Genomic DNA, 21,346 nt, shown 5'->3' with positions numbered 1-21,346 from the left:
CATGGATATGAACTTAGATTCTCAATAAGTGCGGCTAAAGAAAGAGTAACATGCACTGAGGAACATGACCTCAGCAGTTTAGATGTCAGTAATATGAAGAACAATAAGAATACTAAATCAAGCTTACACTTAAACCCATGCTTACAGTTGAACTGTATCATTCCACTTTGATGTTTAACTAAATATATTATGTGAGGAAAATGTGAATGTTGCAAATATTAGCTACCTATTATGTGTGACAAAAGCCTTATTGGGCTTGTTATGCCAGTACTTCACATAGATAACACAGAAATTAGCAGTCATAAATACCATGAAATTGCCTATGAAATGAATCATTCCCCATCTTGATGGAGTAACAGTTGGCCCTGAGTCACTGGACAGAGGAGCGCCCCCTTCCACTAGTGTATGTTTTTGGGCCACAGTTGATATTAGGAATGGCTGACAATCAGAGTTGTGCATACGGAATATGTCCTTCACAAGAGCCTCCTTCACCATTGGTAGCAGTAGCGGCTAAACAGTAGTAGTCCTACTTAAGTATAACACCCAAATGCAAAGGGTGTGTTAGCGTGATTTGGCTATCTGCAGTGACTTTGTTATTGAAATTTCATTCTATTCCATAGAATGCATGAGTACAAACCAAAGTAGAAAACTGAGATAACTTGGTGGCCTGATAATAACAAGTTAAATGGTACACATATCATGTAGGCACAGATGATATAGCCTAACCATTTTCCACAACCTGGCAATCAAAAAGTTTTTCTTCCTTTCTTTTCAATGGCTTATAAATAATCTATAAAGTATGTCAAGTATGTCAAGTATAGTATAGTGCATAGTACAGTGTTGTCTGTTATGTCTCTGAATCGGTGGTGAACAGTGTATAATGACAAGTCTCACAAGTCTCACAAATACAATTGATAATTAAAGTTGCATAAATTGATGGATTATTACCAATAAAAATAAGTAATAATCCAAATGCCTGCTTCACCATGAATAATGTTTTTACTGAAATAAATTTGAGAGCGTGATGGATTTGGATACATGGGCAACTGTTCAAGGTAATGCAGTTGAGCAACATTAAGGACATAACTGGGAAATTGGATAAAATGTGTGGAACAAAATATAGACAATCCCAATAAAATATAGCCATATATCATATATATCATGTATCATATCATATCATACCATATCAAACAAATGATATGTTGGGTGTGATAAAGGCATTGACAAATACTGATTAAAAACTTCATAAACTGAATAACTTTTTTAATTTAGTTTATTTGGCAGAATGCACACAAAAGAAAAGACCCAAATAATCATTCTCTATATCTCTGTCATGTCTGATCAAAACTATGCAACTCTCATGCAACACAGATTTTGTTAGCAAACAAATGACATCAAAAAGTGACTGTTTATTTGTGACATGTTTCACGTAATCATGAAGTGTGTGTACAAAGAGAGTGACAAAGAAAAAAATACAGAGAATCATAAAACAAATAAGACAGAAAATGGCACAGTAAAGGAAGCAACACATGATTAAAAACAAAGGAAGCAAATGCATACTTTTGGTAAATGGCACAGAATTTAAAGGTGAATAAATTCACTTTAAAAAAGATTGGGAAGGCACTGACAGCACTTTAGAGAGTTGATAGTTTCCAAACAGTGATTGTCTTTGCAATTATGGTCTATACAACACCATCACTCTTTAGAATATGTTATACAGGGCCAGCTCTATGTTGCGTAAATATGCTTCTGCACTGATTATATAATATCAAAGCTTGAAAATAAAATCATTTCATACATAAAAAAATGATAACTGTTTATATTTGTTTATGGATGTATAAACAACATTTTCCTTCAGAAAAGCTATTGTGACTATCTGTTCTGTGCAATAGACCCCTGGATACAAATATACCACACCCATTCATTAACAACTTTCATTTGATAGAATGAAATATGCCAAAATGACAAACCCTGTAATAAACTATTAGTGAAAATTTGGTGAGATGGTATATGTTTAATAAATCTGGACTATGTACAAAAAAACAATATTTATTACAATACAAATTAATCTTATTTACAGTTTGAAGGGACTTTAAACAATCTCATGCACTCTTGTCTAATTAATGAAAAATACTCTTAGTTTACAACAATGAGATGATTGTGTACTTCCCCTCTGGTTTTAAAGAGCTGAAGTTTGAAGGATTTGCCCCATTGGGAGAGGGTATTTGGGTGTACATGAGAAAGTTTAATTTGCCTCATAATTAATCATTTTTTTGGTGAAACAGTTAGTTCAACTCTTGGGAACCTGAAACCACCTCTTGACCCACTGTCACTACTGGAAGATGAAGACAATCTTGACTTTTTAGAGGGTAGAGAAACACCTGCACTTCCCTCGACTCCTGCTTCACTGTCCTCACCAAGTGTCACTTCATATGAGCCTTTTGACTTTGAACCAAAACCTCCAAAAGTGCCAAACTTCAACTTGCCTTTCTTTCCTTTCACCTTGGCTCCTCCTAGGTCTAATGAAATGTCACCACCCTCTGATTCTAAGTGAGCTGAAGGGGAACTAACTGCAAGCCCCCCCTCATCACTCAGAGAAGAAGATCGATGTCTTGATTTCTTAAATAGATCCAGTGAGGCTGACTTGCCTTTGGGTGAAACATTAAGTCCAGGATCACCCTCTAATTCCATTTTTCCACCCATCAGTTCCCCACTATGTACACTTAAGTCTTTAGAGACCTTACTGCCTTTTCCACTGGTACTCAATTCTACCTCTGGTCCCCGAAGGTCACCTGCACTACTACCCTTTGCTTTTGATTTGCCAAACAATTTTGGCATCTTGACCTTTACTTTGCCTTCCCTGTGCCTCAATTCTGGACTGGGAACCTCAATATTTTGTGAACTGACATGGCCACTAACAGATGGAGGCTGTATGTTTATGCCACCACTAGCCGCAAGTTCTGATTCAACATTTCCTCCACCCTTCTGGCCTTCCAACTGGGGCAAAGCAATACCAAACTTTGGCACCTTAATTTTGGGAAATGTTACAGTACCCTCTGGGTACTGAAGGCCAGTAGTTCCACTGCCCCCTGAAACACTTGCATCCATCTCAGCACCACCTTTCACATTCATTTGTTGGCCTTTAAAACTGGCAGACATGGTTGCCCCCCCTTGTCTGTTTAGATTTGTATCAACATCAGGAGTAGACACATTCACATTTGACATTTTAACATTAGGTGTCTTTAATTTCACATCTGGCCCCTCCAAACTAACATTGGGACTGTCAATACCAGAACCCTCAATTGCAGTGTTCAAGCTAGCAGATGATGATAAAGATCCATCACCTTTCACCTTTGGTGACATGATATCAAATTCCACATCAGGAAAATGAAGCTTACCAAAGAGAGGCTTCTTTACCTTTGTTTCTTTGACATGGATATTGGGTGTGTCTACATCCAGTTCTACTGCTGGTGTTTCTATGTCAACATCAGGTTTCTTGACCTTTCCTTTTACTTTAGGAAGTTTAAATTTACCCTTCTTCCCCTTTACATTGATGTCAATATCGGGGGCATCAAGACTTGCCTCAGTACCAGGAAGACTAACGTCTGTTTTGGAGCCTTTTGCTCCCACACTGAACGTGGGTGTCTTAACCATGGATTCAGGCCCCTCCACTTCTGGGGATTTCCTTCCAAACTTAGGACCTTTGAATTTGGGAAATGTAACACCTGTTCTTTCAAGATCAATAGAGGCACCTTCCATGCTGATGGAGGGCACTGTAATGTTAGCATTTGGACCATTGATATCACCTTCCAATTTGGGCACTGATGCATCAATCTTTCCTTTCACTTTGGGACCTTTCAGGTTGATATCAGGTACTTCAAAGTCAGTGTTGGATTTTGGAAGGTTTATGTCTACATCAGGACCCTCCATGTTTGGACCTTTAAAACCAAAGGATGGCATTTTGATTTTAGGTATGTCAAAGCCACCCTTAGGCCCTTTAATATCAACCTCTGGACCTTTGATGTCAACACCAGGTGCTGTTATGTCTCCTTCAATCTTTGGAGCTGACACATCCACATCAGATTTGAGTTTTGGACCTTTAAGATTGAAATCTACATCTGGCATGGAAATGTGGGGTCCTGAAATGGATGGCATTTTGAATTTGGTCCCTGTGATTTTAGCATCAGGACCATGAATATCAAGGTCTGGCCTCTTAAGATCAACATCAGGTACGTTTACATCAATATTGGCTTTGTGAAGTTTTATGTCTCCTTCAATATTTGGAACTGAAACATCCACATCTCCCTTTATCTTGGGCCGTTTAATGTCAAAATCTGGCGCTGTTAGTTCTCCTTCAATCTTTGGAACTGACACATCCACATCACCTTTTAGTTTGGGACCTTTCAGATTGAAATCAACATCTGGCATGGAGAGTTTAGGTCCTGAGATATGTGGCATTTTGAATTTTGGTCCTTTGATCTTCCCACTAGGACTGTCAATGTCAACATCTGGTCCTTTGATGTCCAATTCAGGGCCTTTAATATCAATGTCACCTTTTGGAAGATTGACATCGACGTCTGGGCCTTCAACATTTGGACCTTTCAAGCCAAAGGACGGCATTTTAAATTTAGGCATTTTAAATCCTCCTTTGTGGCCCTCAATGTCAACATCTGGTCCCTCAATGTCAAGTTCAGGAGCCTGTAGGTCTCCCTCAATCTTCGGAACTGACACATCCACATCTCCCTTTACCTTGGGCCCTTTCAGATTAATATCCCAGTCTGGCATTGTGGGTCCTGATATTGATGGCAGTTTGAATTTAGGTCCTTTGAGTTTTGCATCAGGGCCTTCAAGATCAACTTTTGGCCCTTTAACGTCAAATTCAGGTGCATTAACGTCAATATTAGCTTTTGGAAGGTTGATATCGACATCTGGACCCTCCACTTTTGGACCTTTGATGCCAAATGATGGCATTTTTATTTTGGGCATCTCAAATCCTCCCTTTGGTCCTTCAATATCAACCTGGGGACCCTTGATGTCAATATCTGGTGCTGTTAGGTCTCCTTCAACCTTTGGAACTGACACATCCATATCACCTTTGAGTTTGGGACCTTTCAGATTGAAATCCACATCTGGCATTGAGAGTTTAGGTCCTGAGATATGAGGCATCTTGAATTTTGGTCCCTTGATCTTTCCACTATGACTGTCAATATCAACATCTGGTCCTTTGATGTCCAATTCAGGGCCTTTAATATCAATGTCACCTTTTGGAAGATTGACATCGACGTCTGGGCCTTCAACATTTGGACCTTTCAAGCCAAAGGATGGCATTTTGAATTTAGGCATTTTAAATCCTCCTTTATGGCCCTCAATGTCAACATCTGGTCCTTCAATGTCAACTTCAGGAGTCTGTATGTCTCCTTCAATTTTCGGACCTGACACATCCACATCTCCCTTCACCTTGGGCCCTTTCAGATTAATGTCCCAGTCTGGCATTGTGGGTCCTGATATTGATGGCAGTTTGAATTTAGGTCCTTTGACTTTTGCATCAGGGACTTCAACATCAATTTTTGGCCCTTTAACATCAAATTCAGGTGCCTCAACATCGATATTAGCTTTTGGGAGGTTGATATCGACATCTGGACCCTCCACTTTTGGACCTTTGATGCCAAATGATGGCATTTTTATTTTAGGCATCTCAAATCCTCCCTTTGGTCCTTCAATATCAACCTGAGGACCCTTGATGTCAACATCTGGTGCTGTTAGTTCTCCTTCAATCTTTGGAACTGACACATCCATATCACCTTTGAGTTTGGGACCTTTCAGATTGAAATCCACATCTGGCATGGAGAGTTTAGGTCCTGAGATATGTGGCATCTTGAATTTTGGTCCTTTGATCTTTCCACTAGGACTGTCAATGTCAACATCTGGTCCTTTGATGTCCAATTCAGGACCTTTAATATCAACGTCACCTTTTGGAAGATTGACATCAACGTCTGGGCCTTCAACATTTGGACCTTTCAAGCCAAAGGATGGCATTTTGAATTTAGGCATTTTAAATCCTCCTTTATGGCCCTCGATATTGACATCTGGTCCCTCAATGTCAAGTTCAGGAGCCTGTATGTCTCCCTCAATCTTCGGAACTGACACATCCACATCTCCCTTTACCTTGGGCCCTTTCAGATTAATATCCCAGTCTGGCATTGTGGGTCCTGATATTGATGGCAGTTTGAATTTAGGTCCTTTGACTTTTGCATCAGGGACTTCAAGATCAACTTTTGGCCCTTTAACATCAAATTCAGGTGCCTCAACATCAATATTACCTTTTGGAAGGTTGATATCGACATCTGGACCCTCCACTTTTGGACCTTTGATGCCAAATGATGGCATTTTTATTTTGGGCATCTCAAATCCTCCCTTTGGTCCTTCAATATCAACCTGAGGACCCTTGATGTCAACATCTGGTGCTGTTAGTTCTCCTTCAACCTTTGGAACTGACACATCCACATCACCTTTGAATTTGGGACCTTTCAGATTGAAATCCACATCTGGCATGGAGAGTTTAGGTCCTGAGATATGTGGCATCTTAAATTTTGATCCTTTGATCTTTCCACTAGGACTGTCAATGTCAACATCTGGTCCTTTGATGTCCAATTCAGGGCCTTTAATATCAATGTCACCTTTTGGAAGATTGACATCAACGTCTGGGCCTTCAACATTTGGACCTTTCAAGCCAAAGGATGGCATTTTGAATTTAGGCATTTTAAATCCTCCTTTGTGGCCCTCAATATTAACATCTGGTCCCTCAATATCCACTTTAGGAGCCTGTAGGTCTCCCTCAATCTTTGGAACTGACACATCCACATCTCCCTTTACCTTGGGCCCTTTCAGATTAATATCCCAGTCTGGCATTGTGGGTCCTGAAATTGATGGCAATTTGAATTTAGGTCCTTTGAGTTTTGCATCAGGGCCTTCAAGATCAACTTTTGGCCCTTTAACGTCAAATTCAGGTGCCTTAACATCAATATTAGCTTTTGGAAGGTTGATATCGACATCTGGACCCTCCACTTTTGGACCTTTGACATCAAATGATGGCATTTTTATTTTGGGCATCCCAAATCCTCCCTTTGGTCCTTCAATATCAACCTGAGGACCCTTGATGTCAACATCTGGTGCTGTTAGTTCTCCTTCAATCTTTGGAACTGACATATCCATATCACCTTTGAGTTTGGGACCTTTCAGATTGAAATCCACATCTGGCATGGAGAGTTTAGGTCCTGAGATATGAGGCATCTTGAATTTTGGTCCTTTGATCTTTCCACTAGGACTGTCAATGTCAACATCTGGTCCTTTAATGTCCAATTCAGGGCCTTTAATATCAATGTCACCTTTTGGAAGATTGACATCGACGTCTGGGCCTTCAACATTTGGACCTTTCAAACCAAAGGACGGCATTTTAAATTTAGGCATTTTGAATCCTCCTTTGTGGCCCTCAATGTCAACATCTGGTCCCTCAATGTCAACTTCAGGCGCCTGTATGTCTCCCTTGATCTTCGGAACTGACACATCTACATCTCCCTTTACCTTGGGCCCTTTCAGATTAATATCCCAGTCTGGCATTGTGGGTCCTGATATTGATGGCAGTTTGAATTTAGGTCCTTTGAGTTTTGCATCAGGACCTTCAAGATCAACTTTTGGCCCTTTAACGTCAAATTCAGGTGCCTTAACATCAATATTAGCTTTTGGAAGGTTGATATCGACATCTGGACCCTCCACTTTTGGACCTTTGATGCCAAATGATGGCATTTTTATTTTAGGCATCTCAAGTCCTCCCTTTGGTCCTTCAATATCAACCTGAGGACCCTTGATGTCAATATCTGGTGCTGTTAGGTCTCCTTCAATCTTTGGAACTGACACATCCACATCACCTTTGAGTTTGGGACCTTTCAGATTGAAATCCACATCTGGCATAGAGAGTTTCGGTCCTGAGATATGTGGCATCTTGAATTTTGGTCCTTTGATCTTTCCACTAGGACTGTCAATGTCAACATCTGGTCCTTTGATGTCCAATTCAGGGCCTTTAATATCAATGTCACCTTTTGGAAGATTGACATCAACATCTGGGCCTTCAACATTTGGGCCTTTCAAGCCAAAGGACGGCATTTTGAATTTAGGCATTTTAAATCCTCCTTTGTGGCCCTCGATATTAACATCTGGTCCCTCAATGTCAAGTTCAGGAGCCTGTATATCTCCTTCGATCTTCGGAACTGACACATCCACATCTCCCTTTACCTTGGGCCCTTTCAGATTAATATCCCAGTCTGGCATTGTGGGTCCTGATATTGATGGCAGTTTGAATTTAGGTCCTTTGACTTTTGCATCAGGGACTTCAAGATCAACTTTTGGCCCTTTAACATCAAATTCAGGTGCCTCAACATCGATATTCGCTTTTGGAAGGTTGATATCGACATCTGGACCCTCCACTTTTGGACCTTTGATGCCAAATGATGGCATTTTTATTTTGGGCATCTCAAATCCTCCCTTTGGTCCTTCAATATCAACCTGAGGACCCTTGATGTCAACATCTGGTGCTGTTAGGTCTCCTTCAATCTTTGGAACTGACACATCCACATCACCTTTGAGTTTGGGACCTTTCAGATTGAAATCCACATCTGGCATGGAGAGTTTAGGCCCTGAGATATGTGGCATTTTGAATTTTGGTCCTTTGATCTTTCCACTAGGACTGTCAATGTCAACATCTGGTCCTTTGATGTCCAATTCAGGGCCTTTAATATCAACGTCACCTTTTGGAAGATTGACATCAACGTCTGGGCCTTCAACATTTGGACCTTTCAAGCCAAAGGATGGCATTTTAAATTTAGGCATTTTAAATCCTCCTTTGTGGCCCTCAATGTTAACATCTGGTCCCTCAATGTCAAGTTCAGGAGCCTGTAGGTCTCCCTCAATCTTCGGAACTGACACATCCACATCTCCCTTTACCTTGGGCCCTTTCAGATTAATATCCCAGTCTGGCATTGTGGGTCCTGATATTGATGGCAGTTTGAATTTAGGTCCTTTGAGTTTTGCATCAGGGACTTCAAGATCAACTTTTGGCCCTTTAACGTCAAATTCAGGTGCCTCAACATCGATATTAGCTTTTGGAAGGTTGATATCGACATCTGGACCCTCCACTTTTGGACCTTTGATGCCAAATGATGGCATTTTTATTTTGGGCATCTCAAATCCTCCCTTTGGTCCTTCAATATCAACCTGAGGACCCTTGATGTCAACATCTGGTGCTGTTAGGTCTCCTTCAATCTTTGGAACTGACACATCCACATCACCTTTGAGTTTGGGACCTTTCAGATTGAAATCCACATCTGGCATGGAGAGTTTAGGCCCTGAGATATGTGGCATTTTGAATTTTGGTCCTTTGATCTTTCCACTAGGACTGTCAATGTCAACATCTGGTCCTTTGATGTCCAATTCAGGGCCTTTAATATCAACGTCACCTTTTGGAAGATTGACATCAACGTCTGGGCCTTCAACATTTGGACCTTTCAAGCCAAAGGATGGCATTTTGAATTTAGGCATTTTAAATCCTCCTTTATGGCCCTCGATATTAACATCTGGTCCCTCAATGTCAAGTTCAGGAGCCTGTAGGTCTCCCTCAATCTTCGGAACTGACACATCCACATCTCCCTTTACCTTGGGCCCTTTCAGGTTAATATCCCAGTCTGGCATTGTGGGTCCTGATATTGATGGCAGTTTGAATTTAGGTCCTTTGACTTTTGCATCAGGGCCTTCAAGATCAACTTTTGGCACTTTAACATCAAATTCAGGTGCCTCAACATCGATATTACCTTTTGGAAGGTTGATATCGACATCTGGACCCTCCACTTTTGGACCTTTGATGCCAAATGATGGCATTTTTATTTTGGGCATCTCAAATCCTCCCTTTGGTCCTTCAATATCAACCTGAGGACCCTTGATGTCAATATCTGGTGCTGTTAGGTCTCCTTCAATCTTTGGAACTGACACATCCACATCACCTTTGAGTTTGGGACCTTTCAGATTGAAATCCACATCTGGCATGGAGAGTTTAGGCCCTGAGATATGTGGCATCTTGAATTTTGGTCCTTTGATCTTTCCACTAGGACTGTCAATGTCAACATCTGGTCCTTTGATGTCCAATTCAGGGCCTTTAATATCAACGTCACCTTTTGGAAGATTGACATCGACGTCTGGACCTTCAATATTTGGTCCTTTCAAACCAAAGGATGGCATTTTGAATTTAGGCATTTTAAACCCTCCTTTGTGGCCCTCAATATTGACATCTGGTCCTTCAATGTCAACTTCAGGAGCCTGTATGTCTCCTTCGATCTTCGGAACTGACACATCCACATCTCCCTTCACCTTGGGCCCTTTCAGATTAATATCCCAGTCTGGCATTGTGGGTCCTGATATTGATGGTAGTTTGAATTTAGGTCCTTTGAGTTTTGCATCAGGGACTTCAACATCAACTTTTGGCCCTTTAACATCAAATTCAGGTGCCTCAACATCGATATTAGCTTTTGGAAGGTTGATATCGACATCTGGACCCTCCACTTTTGGACCTTTGATGCCAAATGATGGCATTTTTATTTTGGGCATCTCAAATCCTCCCTTTGGTCCTTCAATATCAACCTGAGGACCCTTGATGTCAACATCTGGTGCTGTTAGTTCTCCTTCAATCTTTGGAACTGACACATCCATATCACCTTTGAGTTTGGGACCTTTCAGATTGAAATCCACATCCAGCATAGAGAGTTTTGGTCCCGAGATATGTGGCATCTTGAACTTTGGTCCCTTGATCTTTCCACTAGGACTGTCAATGTCAACATCTGGTCCTTTGATGTCCAATTCAGGGCCTTTAATATCAATGTCACCTTTTGGAAGATTGACATCAACATCTGGGCCTTCAACATTTGGACCTTTCAAGCCAAAGGATGGCATTTTGAATTTAGGCATTTTAAATCCTCCTTTATGGCCCTCGATATTAACATCTGGTCCTTCAATATCTACTTTAGGAGCCTGTAGGTCTCCCTCAATCTTTGGAACTGACACATCCACATCTCCCTTTACCTTGGGCCCTTTCAGATTAATATCCCAGTCTGGCATTGTGGGTCCTGATATTGATGGCAGTTTGAATTTAGGTCCTTTGAGTTTTGCATCAGGGCCTTCAAGATCAACTTTTGGCCCTTTAACATCAAATTCAGGTGCCTCAACATCAATATTAGCTTTTGGAAGGTTGATATCGACATCTGGACCCTCCACTTTTGGACCTTTGATGCCAAATGATGGCATTTTTATTTTGGGCATCTCAAATCCTCCCTTTGGTCCTTCAATATCAACCTGAGGACCCTTGATGTCAACATCTGGTGCTGTTAGTTCTCCTTCAATCTTTGGAACTGACACATCCATATCACCTTTGAGTTTGGGACCTTTCAGATTGAAATCCACATCTGGCATGGAGAGTTTAGGCCCTGAGATATGTGGCATTTTGAATTTTGGTCCTTTGATCTTTCCACTAGGACTGTCAATGTCAACATCTGGTCCTTTAATGTCCAATTCAGGGCCTTTAATATCAATGTCACCTTTTGGAAGATTGACATCGACGTCTGGGCCTTCAACATTTGGACCTTTCAAACCAAAGGACGGCATTTTAAATTTAGGCATTTTGAATCCTCCTTTGTGGCCCTCAATGTCAACATCTGGTCCCTCAATGTCAACTTCAGGTGCCTGTATGTCTCCCTTGATCTTCGGAACTGACACATCTACATCTCCCTTTACCTTGGGCCCTTTCAGATTAATATCCCAGTCTGGCATTGTGGGTCCTGATATTGATGGCAGTTTGAATTTAGGTCCTTTGACTTTTGCATCAGGGACTTCAAGATCAACTTTTGGCCCTTTAACATTAAATTCAGGTGCCTCAACATCGATATTAGCTTTTGGAAGGTTGATATCGACATCTGGACCCTCCACTTTTGGACCTTTGATGCCAAATGATGGCATTTTTATTTTGGGCATCTCAAATCCTCCCTTTGGTCCTTCAATATCAACCTGAGGACCCTTGATGTCAACATCTGGTGCTGTTAGTTCTCCTTCAATCTTTGGAACTGACACATCCATATCACCTTTGAGTTTGGGACCTTTCAGATTGAAATCCACATCTGGCATAGAGAGTTTCGGTCCTGAGATATGTGGCATTTTGAATTTTGGTCCTTTGATCTTTCCACTAGGACTGTCAATGTCAACATCTGGTCCTTTGATGTCCAATTCAGGGCCTTTAATATCGATGTCACCTTTTGGAAGATTGACATCGACGTCTGGGCCTTCAACATTTGGACCTTTCAAACCAAAGGATGGCATTTTGAATTTAGGCATTTTAAATCCTCCTTTGTGGCCCTCGATATTAACATCTGGTCCTTCAATGTCAACTTCAGGAGCCTGTATGTCTCCTTCGATCTTCGGAACTGACACATCCACATCTCCCTTTACCTTGGGCCCTTTCAGATTAATATCCCAGTCTGGCATTGTAGGTCCTGATATTGATGGCAGTTTGAATTTAGGTCCTTTGACTTTGGCATCAGGGACTTCAAGATCAACTTTTGGCCCTTTAACATTAAATTCAGGTGCCTCGACATCGATATTACCTTTTGGAAGGTTGATATCGACATCTGGACCCTCCACTTTTGGACCTTTGATGCCAAATGATGGCATTTTTATTTTGGGCATCTCAAATCCTCCCTTTGGTCCTTCAATATCAACCTGAGGACCCTTGATGTCAATATCTGGTGCTGTTAGGTCTCCTTCAATCTTTGGAACTGACACATCCACATCACCTTTGAGTTTGGGACCTTTTAGATTGAAATCCACATCTGGCATGGAGAGTTTTGGTCCTGTAATGTTTGGAACTTTGAATTTTGGCCCTTTGATTTTTGCGTCAGGGCCTTCAATATCCATCTCTGGACCTTTGATGTCAAATTCAGGTGCTGTTATGTCTCCTCCAATCTTTGGACGTGACACATCAACGTCGCCTTTCAGTTTTGGTCCTTTCAGATTGAAATCCACATCTGGTAAGGAAATTTTAGGCCCTGAAATGGTTGGCATTTTCATTTTTGGCCCCTTAATCTTACCACTGGGACTTGCAATGTCAATATCTGGTGCTTCAATGTCTACTTTAGGAGCCTCTATATCACCTTCAATCTTTGGACCTGTCACATTTACATCTCCCTTCAGCTTGGGTCCTTTCAGATTGATATCCCATTCTGGCATCTTGGGTGCTGATATGGATGGCAACTTTAATTTGGGTCCTTTCAATTTTGCATCAGGACCTTCAACATCAACATCTGGGGCTTTAATGTCAATTTCAGAAGGTTTGACTTTCATATCAGCTTTTGGAAGATCAATTGCAACATCAGGACCCTCCATGTTAGGACTCTTGATGCCAAAAGATGGCATTTTGATTTTAGGCATTTCAAATCCACCCTTTGGCCCTTCAATGTCAACCTGAGGACCCTTGATGTCAACTTCTGGTGCTGTTAGGTCTCCTTCAACCTTTGGAACTGACACATCCACATCTCCTTTGAGTTTCGGACCTTTAAGATTGAAATCTACATCTGGCATGGAGATTTTTGGTCCTGAGATATGTGGCATCTTGAATTTTGGTCCCTTGATTTTACCACTAGGACTGTCAATGTCAACATCTGGTCCTTCCATGTCAACATCTGGAATTTTGATTTCAGCCCCAGCTTTGGGAAGATTAATATCAGTGTCCGGCATTTCAACCTTTGGTCCTTTGAAACCAAATTTTGGCATCTTGAATTTGGATCCTTTAGCTTTTGGGCCAGTCATACTCACATCAACATCAAGACCCTCAGAACTACCAGTCTTCCCTTTGATGCTGATGTCTCCTTGTCCCAACTTTACATCGGTTTCTGGGGCCTTTGCCTTTGGACCCTTAAATCCAAACTTTGGCATTTTAAATTTTGATTTCTTTGTGCCAATGTCTGGAACATCAGCAGTCACATTGGGTCCCTCAAGTTCAACTTTCGGCAATTGAATGTCCCCTTCCATATCACCCTTTACTTTTGGCCCCTTCAGATTGATGTCAACATCTGGCAGTGATATTTTCGGTCCAGAAATTTTTGGTAACTTCATTTTTGGCCCAACAAAATGTCCCCCTGGAGATTTTAAATCAACATTAGGACCTTTTATGTCAACCTCAGGTGTTTTTATGTCTCCCTCAATCTTTGGAGCTGACACATCCACATCACCTTTGAGCTTGGGACCTTTCAGATTGAAATCCACATCTGGCATGGAAAGTTTCGGTCCTGAAATGGTTGGCATGTTGAACTTGGGTCCTTTGAGTTTTGCATTTGGTCCTTCAATGTCAACTTCTGGCCCTTTAATGTCAACGTCAGGTGCTTTGACATCAATGTTAGCTTTGGGAAGGTTGAGGTCCACATCTGGACCCTCCACTTTTGGACCTTTAATGTTAAATGATGGCATTTTGATTTTAGGCATTTCAAACCCACCCTTTGGCCCTTCAATTTCAACCTTTGGCCCTTTGATGTCAACATCAGGTGTTTTTATGTCTCCCTCTATCTTTGGAGCTGACACATCCACATCACCTTTGAGTTTGGGACCTTTCAGATTGAAATCCACATCTGGCATGGAAAGTTTCGGTCCTGAAATGGTTGGCATGTTGAATTTGGGTCCTTTGAGTTTTGCGTTTGGTCCTTCAATGTCAACCTCTGGCCCTTTAATGTCAATGTCAGGTGCTTTGACATCAATGTTAGCTTTGGGAAGGTTGAGATCCACATCTGGGCCCTCCACTTTTGGACCTTTAATGTTAAATGATGGCATTTTGATTTTTGGTATTTCAAACCCACTCTTTGGACCTTCAATATCAACTTTTGGCCCTTTCATGCCAATATCTGGTGTTTTTATGTCTCCCTCAATCTTTGGAGCTGACACATCCACATCACCTTTGAGTTTGGGACCTTTCAGATTGAAATCCACATCTGGCATGGAAAGTTTCGGTCCTGAAATGGTTGGCATGCTGAATTTGGGTCCTTTGAGTTTTGCATTTGGTCCTTCAATGTCAACCTCTGGACTTTTAATGTCAACATCAGGTGCTTTGACATCAATGTTAGCTTTGGGAAGGTTGAGATCCACATCTGGGCCCTCCACTTTTGGACCTTTAATGTTAAATGATGGCATTTTGATTTTAGGCATTTCAAATCCACCCTTTGGCCCTTCAATATCAACCTTTGGCCCTTTGATGTCAAAATCAGGTGTTTTTATGTCTCCCTCTATCTTTGGAGCTGACACATCCACATCACCTTTGAGTTTGGGACCTTTCAGATTGAAATCCACATCTGGCATGGAAAGTTTCGGTCCTGAAATGGTTGGCATGTTAAATTTGGGTCCTTTGAGTTTTGCATTTGGTCCTTCAATGTCAACCTCTGGCCCTTTAATGTCAACGTCAGGTGCTTTGACATCAATGTCAGCTTTGGGAAGGTTGAGATCCATATCTGGGCCCTCCACTTTTGGACCTTTAATGTTAAATGATGGCATTTTGATTTTTGGCATTTCAAACCCACCCTTTGGACCTTCAATATCAACCTTTGGCCCTTTGATGTCAAAATCAGGTGTTTTTATGTCTCCTTCTATCTTTGGAGCTGACACATCCACATCACCTTTGAGTTTGGGACCTTTTAGATTGAAATCCACATCTGGCATGGAAAGTTTCGGTCCTGAAATAGTTGGCATGTTGAATTTGGGTCCTTTGAGTTTTGCGTTTGGTCCTTCCATGTCAACCTCTGGCCCTTTAATGTCAATGTCAGGTGTTTTGACATCAATGTTAGCTTTGGGAAGGTTCACATCAACTTCTGGTCCTTCCACTTTTGGACCTTTCAAGCCAAATGATGGCATTTTGAATTTAGGCATTTTAAATCCACCTTTATGGCCCTCAATGTCCACATCCACTCCTTCAATATCGACCCCTGGAGCTTTTATGTCTCCTTCAATCTTTGGAACTGAAACATCCACATCTCCCTCGACTTTAGGACCTTTTAGTTTGATGTCAAAATCAGGCATCTTTGGTCCTTTTATGGATGGCATCTTCAGTTTGGGTCCTTTGATTTCTGCATCAGGGCCCTCAATGTCAATTTCTGGAACTTTAATGTCAACGTCAGGTGCTTTCACGTCAATGTTACCTTTGGGAAGGTTTAAATCAATATCTGGACCCTCTACTTGTTTTCCTTTCAAGCCAAATGATGGCATTTTGATCTTTGGCATTTCAAATCCACCCTTTGGCCCTTCAATATCAACCTTTGGCCCTTTGATGTCAACATCAGGTGTTTTTATGTCTCCCTCTATCCTTGGAGCTGACACATCCACATCACCTTTGAGTTTGGGACCTTTCAGATTAAAATCCACATCTGGCATGGAAAGTTTCGGTCCTGAAATGGTTGGCATGTTGAATTTGGGTCCTTTGACTTTTGCGTCAGGTCCTGCGATGTCAACTTCTGGTACTTTCACATCAACGTCAGGTGCTTTCACATCAATTTTTCCTTTGGGAAGGTTTACATCAACTTCTGGTCCTTCTACTTTTGGACCTTTCAAGCCAAATGATGGCATTTTGAATTTAGGCATTTTAAATCCACCTTTATGGCCCTCAATGTCCACATCCACTCCTTCAATATCGACCCCTGGAGCTTTTATGTCTCCTTCAATCTTTGGAACTGAAACATCCACATCTCCCTCGACTTTGGGACCTTTTAGTTTGATGTCAAAATCAGGCATCTTTGGTCCTTTTATGGATGGCATCTTGAGTTTGGGTCCTTTGATTTCTGCATCAGGGCCCTCAATGTCAATTTCTGGAGCTTTAATGTCAACGTCAGGTGCTTTCATGTCAATGTTACCTTTGGGGAGGTGTACATCAATATCTGGACCCTCCACTTGTTTTCCTTTCAAGCCAAATGATGGCATTTTGATCTTTGGCATTTCAAATCCACCCTTTGGACCTTCAATATTGACTTCTGGACCTTTGATATCAACATCAGGTGTTTTTATGTCTCCCTCTATCTTTGGAGCTGACACATCCACATCACCTTTGAGTTTGGGCCCTTTCAGATTGAAATCCACATCTGGCATGGAAAGTTTTGGTCCTGAAATGGTTGGCATGTTGAATTTGGGTCCTTTGAGTTTGGCGTCAGGTCCTTCAAAGTCAACTTCTGGTACTTTCACATCAACGTCAGGTGTTTTGACATCAATGTTAGCTTTGGGAAGGTTCACATCAACCTCTGGTCCTTCCACTTTTGGACCTTTCAAGCCAAATGATGGCATTTTGAATTTAGGCATTTTAAATCCACCTTTATGGCCCTCAATGTCCACATCCACTCCTTCAATATCGACCCCTGGAGCTTTTATGTCTCCTTCAATCTTTGGAACTGAAACATCCACATCTCCCTCGACTTTGGGACCTTTTAGTTTGATGTCAAAATCAGGCATCTTTGGTCCTTTTATGGATGGCATCTTGAGTTTGGGTCCTTTGATTTCTGCATCAGGGCCCTCAATGTCAATTTCTGGAGCTTTAATGTCAACGTCAGGTGCTTTCATGTCAATGTTACCTTTGGGGAGGTGTACATCAATATCTGGACCCTCTACTTGTTTTCCTTTCAAGCCAAATGATGGCATTTTGATCTTTGGCATTTCAAATCCACCCTTTGGCCCTTCAATTTCAACCTTTGGCCCTTTGATGTCAACATCAGGTGTTTTTATGTCTCCCTCTATCTTTGGAGCTGACACATCCACATCACCTTTGAGTTTGGGACCTTTTAGATTGAAATCCACATCTGGCATGGAAAGTTTCGGTCCTGAAATGGTTGGCATGTTGAATTTGGGTCCTTTCAATTTCGCATTTGGTCCTTCAATGTCAACCTCTGGCCCTTTAACATCAATGTCAGGTGCTTTGACATCGATGTTAGCTTTGGGAAGGTTGAGATCCACATCTGGGCCCCCCACTTTTGGACCTTTAATGTTAAATGATGGCATTTTGATTTTTGGCATTTCAAATCCACCCTTTGGACCTTCAATATCAACCTTTGGCCCTTTGATGTCAACATCAGGTGTTTTTATGTTTCCCTCAATCTTTGGAGCTGACACATCCACATCACCTTTGAGTTTGGGACCTTTCAGATTGAAATCCACATCTGGCATGGAAAGTTTCGGTCCTGAAATGGTTGGCATGTTGAATTTGGGTCCTTTGACTTTTGCGTTTGGTCCTTCAATGTCAACCTCTGGACTTTTAATGTCAACATCAGGTGCTTTGACATCAATGTTAGCTTTGGGAAGGTTGAGATCCACATCTGGGCCCTCCACCTTTGGACCTTTGATGTTAAATGATGGCATTTTGATTTTAGGCATTTCAAACCCACCCTTTGGCCCTTCAATATCAACCTTTGGCCCTTTGATGTCAAAATCAGGTGTTTTTATGTCTCCCTCTATCCTTGGAGCTGACACATCCACATCACCTTTGAGTTTGGGACCTTTCAGATTGAAATCCACATCTGGCATGGAAAGTTTCGGTCCTGAAATCGTTGGCATGTTGAATTTGGGTCCTTTGAGTTTTGCATCAGGTCCTTCGATGTCAACCTCTGGTACTTTCACATCAACTTCAGGTGCTTTCACATCAATTTTTGCTTTGGGAAGGTTTACATCAACTTCTGGTCCTTCCACTTTTGGACCTTTCAAGCCAAATGATGGAATTTTGAATTTAGGCATTTTAAATCCACCCTTATTGCCCTCAATGTCAACATCCGGTCCTTCAAAATCCACCTCTGGTGCTTTTATGTCTCCTTCAACTTTTGGAACTGAAACATTCACATCTCCTTCAACCTTGGGACCTTTTAGTTTGATGTCAAAATCAGGCATCTTTGGTCCAGTTATGGAGGGCATCTTCAGTTTGGGTCCTTTAATTTTTGCATCAGATCCCTCAATGTCAATCTCTGGGGCTTTAATGTCGACTTTAGGGGTCTTTATATCAGCTCCAGTTTTGGGAAGGTTAAGATCTAAATCTGAACCTTCTGCTTTTGGACCTTTAATGTTAAATGAGGGCATTTTGATTTTTGGCATTTCAAATCCTCCCTTTGGCCCTTCAATATTTACCTCTGGACCTTTGATGTCAACATCAGGTGTTTTTATGTTTGAAGCTGACACATCCATGTCACCTTTGAGTTTGGGACCTTTCAGATTGATATCCACACCTGGCATGGAGATTTCCGGTCCTGAAACAGTTGGCATGTTAAATTTGGGTCCTTTGAGTTTCACATTAGGTTCTTTAACATCAACCTCTGGTACTTCCATGTCAACAGCAGGTGCTTTCACATCAATGTTAGCTTTGGGAAGGTTTATATCAATATCTGGACCTTCCATTTTTTGACCCTTCAAGCCAAATGATGGCATTTTGATTTTAGGCATTTCAAATCCACCCTTTGGTCCTTCAATATTGATCTTTGGACCTTTAATGTCAACATCAGGTGTTTTTATGTCTCCCTCTATCTTTGGGCCTGAGATATCCATATCACCCTTGAGTTTTGGACCTTTGACACCTAAATCCACACCTGGCATGGAGATTTTTGATGGCACTTTAAATTTTGATCCTTTGATATTACCACTAGGACACTCAATGTCAACATCTGGTCCTTCAATATCCACTCTTGGAGCTTTTATTTCACCTTGAATCTTTGGAGCTGACATATTTGCATCAACTTCTGGACCTTTTATCTCTCCCTTAATCTGTGGAACTGATACATCCATATCTCCTTTGACTTTACCTATTTCCAAATCTGACATCTTTGATCCTGATATGGATGGCAAATTGAACTTGGGTCCTTTTATTTTCACATCAGTGCTTTCAACAACAGCTTCTGGCATTTTAATGTCAACCTTAGGAGCTTTGATAGCTGGTCCTTCAATGTTAGGACTGGGACCTTTGATTAGCATATGTGTACCTTTGATTTCTATTTCAGGTTTTCGCACCTCTTCATGTGTCACCGGTACTGACATATCTGTCTCACCACTGAGTTTAACTTCAACACTAGTTCCCTCTTTCTTGATTCCTTTCATTCCAAATGCAGGCATCTTGATTTTTGACATTTTTACAGTGTCCTCAGTTTCAGTGTCTATTCCTGATGCTTTTATTCCTCCCTTTGAGCTTGGCAGGTTGACATCAACCTCACTTTTCAACTTTGAACCTGTAAGGTTCACATCCACACCCGCCATTGAAACCTTGCCTGGCCCTGAGGAATATCCTGAGGTATCATAGCCTAATGTTGGTACTGATCCTCCTATCCTGCTTCCTCTCAATTCAGTATCAATATCCATGGAACCTCCATCATGTGTGACATTTGGAATATGAATACTACCTGATTCCTTTGCCTGCGGGTGACTGATGGTAATTCCAGATACCTTCACCTTTGTCCTCTCACCTAAACTGGTGTCAACACTTCCCTCTTGTGTTTTGTCCATTGATGTAGTCATAATCTGCATGCTTTTTCCTGGTAAAGACAGACTAACTGACCCTCCATTCTCATCAGTTGAGATTGCCTCTGCACCTCCCAACTCTCCTTTTGTAACATGCCTACTACCAGTGTTTGTGCTATCTCTTATTGTCATGCTTGTTTCTGACACCTGAATGCTTCCATCTCCATGCTCTCCACTCCCTCTTGAGATCTCAATGCCTCCCTGGCCTTTACCCCCTGTTATTCCAAAGTTAGGCCCTTTAAATCTAAGACCTGTACCTCTTTCTCTTTCTATCTCTCTTGTAATTGTTGTGGTCTGAACTCCCCCAGTGCCCAAGTGTGTCTCTGTGGAGCTAAGTTGTGGCCCTGTGTAAGAGACATTGCTTGACTCAAAAACTCCCTCTTCTGTTCCCACTTTACCTGAAGGGCTGCCATGTGAGATTCTGATACGAGGACAGCCATCCCCAGATTCATGTCTTAGCCCCTTGAACTCTGGGCTTGAAAGTTCAAGTTGCTCACTTATGCCACTTGGCATATCCACAGTGTAGGTAGTGATGCGGCGGGTGATGGTGGTAATTGTGCTGCCATCGCTGCTTGTGCTGCTATGCCGCTCTGTGCGAACATCTACTCCCTCTGCAAGATCTTCAGACTTCAGCCTTGGTTTTATTTTTTTTGTGTATATTCTCTTATAGTCCTCATCATCCCCACTCTGTTGATAGAAAAAGAAAGGAAGGCATGTATTTTATTTAGTAGCTTTCCAACAAACAAATAAGAGA

General features: G+C 41.5%; 1 protein-coding gene across 4 annotated transcripts in view; it reads right to left on the bottom strand.

Moving 5' to 3' along the window:
• Positions 1–1,255: 1,255 nt before the first annotated feature.
• The window catches only part of ahnak (AHNAK nucleoprotein), a 35,047-nt gene continuing 14,956 nt past the window's right edge, over positions 1,256–21,346 (bottom strand). The window contains exons 6-7 of one of the 4 annotated variants that reach the window (XM_044363600.1): positions 13,680–21,279; positions 1,256–12,938 (exon numbers count right to left, since the gene is read on the bottom strand). In XM_044363600.1, the coding sequence (XP_044219535.1) occupies positions 2,266–12,938; positions 13,680–21,279 (18,273 nt within the window). In that variant the 3' untranslated portion in view covers positions 1,256–2,265. Of the gene's footprint in view, positions 21,280–21,346 lie in introns of all 4 variants that reach the window. The other 3 variants (XM_044363599.1, XM_044363598.1, XM_044363597.1) reach the window with 3 other exon arrangements.

Source organism: Thunnus albacares, chromosome 10 (assembly GCF_914725855.1).
Source record: "Thunnus albacares chromosome 10, fThuAlb1.1, whole genome shotgun sequence".
Classification (NCBI taxonomy): domain Eukaryota; kingdom Metazoa; phylum Chordata; class Actinopteri; order Scombriformes; family Scombridae; genus Thunnus; species Thunnus albacares.
This window is presented reverse-complemented; position numbering and strand designations above follow the sequence as displayed.